Here is a 6,000-nt window from a genome sequence, read left to right as displayed (position 1 = left end):
CTCCTCTACCTTTGGAAAAAGGTATTGACTTTCTAGCTGATCCACGCCTCCCCCCTCATTATTTTATAGACCTCTATAAGATCACTCCTTATGCTTCAACGCTCCAGGGAAAAAAGTCCCAGTCTATCCAACCCCTCCTTATAACTCAAACCATCAAGTCCCAGTAGTATCCTAGTAAATCTTTTCTGCACTCTTTCTAGTTTAATAATACCCTTTCCATAATAGGGTGACCAGAACTGTACACAGTATTCCAAGTGTGGCCTTACTAATGTCTTGTACAACTTCAACAAGACGTCCCAACTCCTGTATTCAATGTTCTAACCGATGAAACCAAGCATGCCGAATGCCTTCTTCACCACTCTGTCCACCTGTGACTCCATTTTCAAGGAGCTATGAACCTGTACCCCTAGATCTCTTTGTTCTGTAACTCGCCCCAATGCCCTACCATTAACTGAGTAAATCCTGCCCTGATTCAATCTACCAAAATGCATCATCTCACGTTTATTTAAATTAAACTCCATCTGCCATTCGTCAGCCCTCTGGCCCAATTGATCAAGATCCAGTTGCAATTGGAGATAATTTTCTTCACTGTCCACTATGCCACCAATCTTGGTGTCATCTACAAACTTACTAACATTCCTCCTATATTGCAGTGTTAATGTAAGCCTTCACAGAATAGAATCATAGAAACCCTACAGTGCAGAAAGAGGACATTTGGCCCATTGAGTCTGCACCGACCACAATCCCACCCATTCCCTACTCCCATATATTTACCCACTAATCCCTCTAACCTACACATCTCAGAACACTAAGGGGCAATTTTAGCACGGCCAATCAACCTAACCCGCACATTTGTGGACTATGGGAAGAAACTGGAGCACTTGGAGGTAACCCACGCAGACATGGGGAGAATGTGCAAACTCCACACGGACATTGACCCAAGCCAGGTTCCTGGAGCTGTGAAGCATCAGTGCTAATCACTGTGCCACCGTGCCTTCTTGTGACACAAATAAATAAACTTTAAAACTGAAGATGTCAAGAGGTGAAGATTTGTCCCAGCTGAAGGGAGTGATGAAGACAACTCTTACCCAAACTCCATGGAGCTCCGCCCCCCCGCACGTGCGTGCTGACGTCGACGGCTGCGTGCTAGCGTCAGACGCACGGTGCGTGGCCTCCATTCGCTTGCCCCGAACATGGCGGGCGCCTCCGGCTGAGGGAGCGGGACAGACACAGCGGCAGCGGCTTCCAGCTCACCATCGTGTCCCCCGCTTCGCCCCCACCTCCCCGGGGGGAACATGAAGAGAAATATGAGTGAAGGGGACCCGGTGGGAACGGACACGGCCCGAAACAGCGCCCCGTGAGGAAACCTGGAGGATTAAACCCCCCCTCCACACAACCGGGCTGGGAACTTTGACCCCCAGCCTGTGAACCCTCTCTGACCCTAGCATTCAGCCATCTGTGTGTCCCAGGCTGGGACCCCTTTTCCCTGATCCCTAGCTTGACTGTCTGCCCCATCCCTAAATCCCCAAGCCTTTGACCACCACCCCCACTCATTCACTGATCATTAGCCTGTGACCCCCTTCCCTGGCCCCCAAGCCTGTAACTCCCTCACTCCTTCACTGACCATTAACCTGTGCCCTCCCATTCCTTCACTGACCGTTAGCCTGGGACCCTTTCTTGACCCCCAAGCTCCTGACCCCCCCTTCACTGACCTTTAACTTGTGATACCTTCCCTGACCCATAGTCTGTGACACCACACTGTCTGAGTGTTTGACACCCTCTGTCTACCCCAGTCTGTGACCTCTCTTTGCTCCCTATCTTCTGAACAACTCCTCTGTTTTCTAGCTTGTGACCCCTTCCCTCTGTCCCAGCCTATGACTCCCCCCTCCTCCAGAGCCTGGGACCCTCTTTGCTGCACTTGCTCCTCTTGCCAAATCCTCCTCTTATCCCCATCGCTTTCCATTGTAAAAGAGTATATATTTTTGTATTTTTTTTATTGCTTGGACCTGGAGTGGGTTAATTTATGGGGCAACAACCAGGCAAAGTTCTTGCGGACCAAAGAAGGCCGACTCTCCCTGCGCTGCACTTTATTAAAGGAGGAAGGAGAGAAGCAGCCAAACATGGAGCTCAGCATTTCAATGTATTTGTGGAGCACGGTAAGGAGATATCTGATAATTGAAGACATTAGATTGTCGCTGGCAATCATCTCCCTCTGTCAAACAAAAAAAATATAGTTCCAAGCGTGTAAGTCGATCAATCTAAATTTTGTTTTATTATAGGGGAGGGGGAAAGGGGGCTGGGATTAAGTCCTGGACTTGGAAATGAACAACACATGGAAATAAATTCTAGGATTGTGGCAAGAATTTTGAAAGATCTGTTGATGTTTTTGGTGATTCGACCCACTTTTCCTTTGAAAATTGGAATTATTCCCATTAATCATAAGCAGTGTTGTGGCTGCTTGCTTCAAATCATTAATGTGCTCATATTTCTGAGTCTGTTGCTGCTGCAAGTTGTTGAATGAGAGGGAGAGCAAAGGTACTTCAACCAGATTTGAACTCTTTCCATTTGAGGTTATTTACTCACTGTTGTTGGAGATTTTTCTGCGTCAAGCAATTATTTTTAAAACTTTATTAGAAGCAATCTCACAGCACCACCAATGAGTGGTATTGCTTTATGATACAAGTGCTTTTGGGGGTGACATACTCTAGAAGCAGAGAAGCCAAACCTAGAGGGAGTACTTTCAGTACAAAGTATATCCTCTTTTTATAGTTTGAAAGCACAGTGAGGAACTCTTTAATTTAGACAGTTGTGCTTTTTTTTCTCCAATGGAATTGTTCCGTGATTTTCACTGTGTTGCATAAAATTACATTGAGTCTTCAGCACAGAAACAGACCATTCAATCTAATCAATGGTGTTTATACTCCGCATGAGCCTTCTCCCATCCTTCTTTGTCTCATCTTATCAAGGTATTCTTCTATTTCTTTCTCCCTCATATGCTTATCTAGCTTCCCATGAGTGCATCTGTACAATCCTTGTGGTAGTGCGTTCCACGTTCTAACTCCTTGGTATAAAGTGGTTTCTCCTGAATTTTGTATTGCATTTATGAGGAGCTTATCTTTATAAGCTCCTCATGACCCAGAGTTTTTAGCTTTCTGCTCAAGTAACAACATCATCTCTATCTTATCAAATCCTTTCATAATGTTTAAGGCCTCTATCTAGCCATTCCTCATAATATGCTTCTGAGTTTTTTTTCTTTGTTCTTTCATGGGATGAGAGGATTGCTGGTTGGGCCAGCATTTGTTGCCCTTCTCAAATTACCCTTGAATTAAGTGCCTTGCTAAGCCATTGCAGAGGGCAGTTAAGAATCCGTTGCATTGCTGGAGATCTGGACTAAATATAAGCCAGACCAAGTAAGACTGGCAGATTTCCTTCCTTAAGGGGACATGAATAAACCAAATGCGTCTTTACAATAATCAGAGATATTTTGTGGTCACCATTATTGAGACTAGCTCCATATTCCAGATTTTTTTGTTGAATTGAAATTCCATCAGCTCCCTTGGTTTGATTTGAGCCGATGTCTCCAGAGCTTTAACCTGGGCCTCAGGGTTATTAGTTCTCTGTCATGAACCACTACACCACATCACTCTAATACCTTTAGTTAACTCGAGTGACAGCATTCAATGACACATACACCCTAACAGTTAGGATTGGCTGAGCCAGGCCAATTTGCCTTCAGATGGATCTGAGGAAATAATTTCTATGTGGGTGACTGGAAAATTCTGGGATGCATCTCTGGTGGATATGGATCAAATATGTTAGATATGCAGATGAAAGAAAGATAGGTTTGCATTTTTATCACACCTTATTTGAGCTCCAGTGTCCCAGAGTATTTTATAGCCAATGGAATACTTTTCAAGTGTGGTTCCTGTTGTAGGAAAGGCAACAGCCAATTTGTGCATTGTAAGATCCCACACACAACAAGGCAATAATAGCCATATTCACTCTTTATTTTCTGGTTGAGGGCTTAATGTTGGCCAGAATTTCTCTGCCGTCCTTTAAAATAGTGACATGGGTTCTCTTATTCCCATTTGAAGGAGTCAACAGAGCTTCAAATCAATCTGAAAAGCAGCACCTCCAACTGTGTAGCTCTCCCTTCATGCTGTGCAGGCGTGTGTATGCGTATGTGTGTGTGTGAGAGAGCCCAGATTTTTGTGCTCATGTTTCTGTTTACCTGAGTTCCTGATAGAGAGAAATCAAATTAGTTATGGTGGCACAGTGGTTAGCACTGCTGCCTCTCAGCGCCAGGCACCCGGTACAGTTCCGGCCTCGAGTGACTGTGTGGAATTTGCACATTCTTCTCGTGTCAGTGCAGGTTTCCTCCGGGTGCTCCAGTTTCTTCCCACACTCCAAAGATGTGGGGATTAGGTTGATTGGCCATGATAAATCGTCCTTTAGTGTTGAGGGGTTAGCAGGGTAAATATGTGGGGTTTCAGGGATAGAGTCTGGGTGGGAATGTTGTCGGTGCAGGTTCAATGGACTGAATGGCCTCCTGCACTGTAGGGATCCTGTGGTACCAAAGTGGTTTATGTTATTGGACTCATAATCCAGTGGATTAATTTTTCATGAATTTGTATTCATAAATGAATGTAAAATTGAAGAAACGTTTGTCTCAGTATTCAGTACTCAGTAGACAGTAGATCTGAGTCAGTAGGTATTTGGTAATATCTACCAAAATATTATTAAAAAAACATCTGATTCACTAATGTCCTATAGGGAAGGAAGTCTCTGTCCTTATCTGACCTGGCCCAGAGCTGCAGTAATGTGTTTGACACTAAACTGCCCTCAAAAATGGTGTACAAAGCTGCTCAGACGGGCAATAAATACTGATATTGCCAGCAATACCCCCATCCCATGAATGAATAAAACACTGAACAGCCTTGATGCCAGGTTGCTGAAAGTTTCTTACTGCTCGAATTTCCGTTACGTTAAGGCACATGCACACTGTTAACCTGGAGGGATGCAACCCACATACTGGGAATGAGCAGAAGGTGGCAAGAGTTTAAGAACTCTGCGTGCAGGGCTTATTGCTCTAGTTTAATCGGATTACAGAAAAAACATATTTTCCAGCACCAAGCACTGGTCCACTTGCTCCTGCCTTCCCCAGTGAAGACATTGAAGATTGAGCAGCCGCTTGATTGGTACTCCTTGCACATTGCCACATGGTTATGCAAGTTGTACGATTATATATGATATATAACCTTTGCTGTGATTTATGTTGGAGAAACAGCAGTTACAAAAGAAACTGCGTAGAAAAAGGTGACTTTTTTTTAAAGGCTCTTTAAAATGATCAGATCTATGATTCAAAGAGCTAAAGCTCATCACTGAAAGTCAGTGTTACCAGTCATGTAGTATAAATATGGGGTTAAATGTACCCAGTTATCTGACCAGCCATTTAGAGAGGTATTTACAGATCATCTGGTGGTTTCATCCTTTCTAGTTGCACTGCTTCCAGTGGCTTTCAAAAAGCTCTTAAGGTTGACAGAGGGGGGTGTGGGGAAGAGCTGAACCATTCAAAACCATAATGGATAGATTTATGTCAGGCAAGGATATTGGGAATCCGGAGCCAAAACAGATAAAGATGCAGATCAGCCATGTTGTAAATGAATGGTGGAATAGGCTATATGGGTAGAAGGCCTCCTCCTGTTCCTACGTTCCAAGAAGTTAATCGATATAAAGAAGATTTGGGGTTCTTAAGCAGGGTTATTAGCTGTTGCTGATTGCCTAATTTTTCATTGGATGTGTCCTGTAGGAAGGTGATTGTGGTTTCAATGTACAAATTTAAATTAGAACAATCTCACCACAGTCCTCATGTTCAATGATGTTGCAATCTCCAGACAAAATCAGGCATTAGAAAAGTGTGTTGTCTATGCCAGCCATTTATGCCTTCTGTTGGAAAAGGAATGAAGATACAAGTGTAAGAATACCGGATGATGGGGTTGG

The 6,000-nt window shown here is 44.0% G+C and overlaps 1 protein-coding gene across 1 annotated transcript in view; it reads left to right on the top strand.

The window, feature by feature from the left end:
- The first annotated feature begins 1,194 nt into the window (after window positions 1-1,194).
- Window positions 1,195-6,000, top strand: part of abl1 (abl oncogene 1, non-receptor tyrosine kinase) — a 180,898-nt gene continuing 176,092 nt past the window's right edge. Inside the window, exon 1 of the mRNA XM_080211795.1 lies at window positions 1,195-2,156. Coding sequence (XP_080067921.1) covers window positions 2,024-2,156 — 133 coding nt within the window. The 5' untranslated portion in view covers window positions 1,195-2,023. The remainder of the gene's footprint in view (window positions 2,157-6,000) is intronic.

Source organism: Carcharhinus amblyrhynchos, chromosome 25 (assembly GCF_965287045.1).
Source record: "Carcharhinus amblyrhynchos chromosome 25, sCarAmb.v2.hapA, whole genome shotgun sequence".
Taxonomy (NCBI): Eukaryota; Metazoa; Chordata; class Chondrichthyes; order Carcharhiniformes; family Carcharhinidae; genus Carcharhinus; species Carcharhinus amblyrhynchos.
This window is presented reverse-complemented; position numbering and strand designations above follow the sequence as displayed.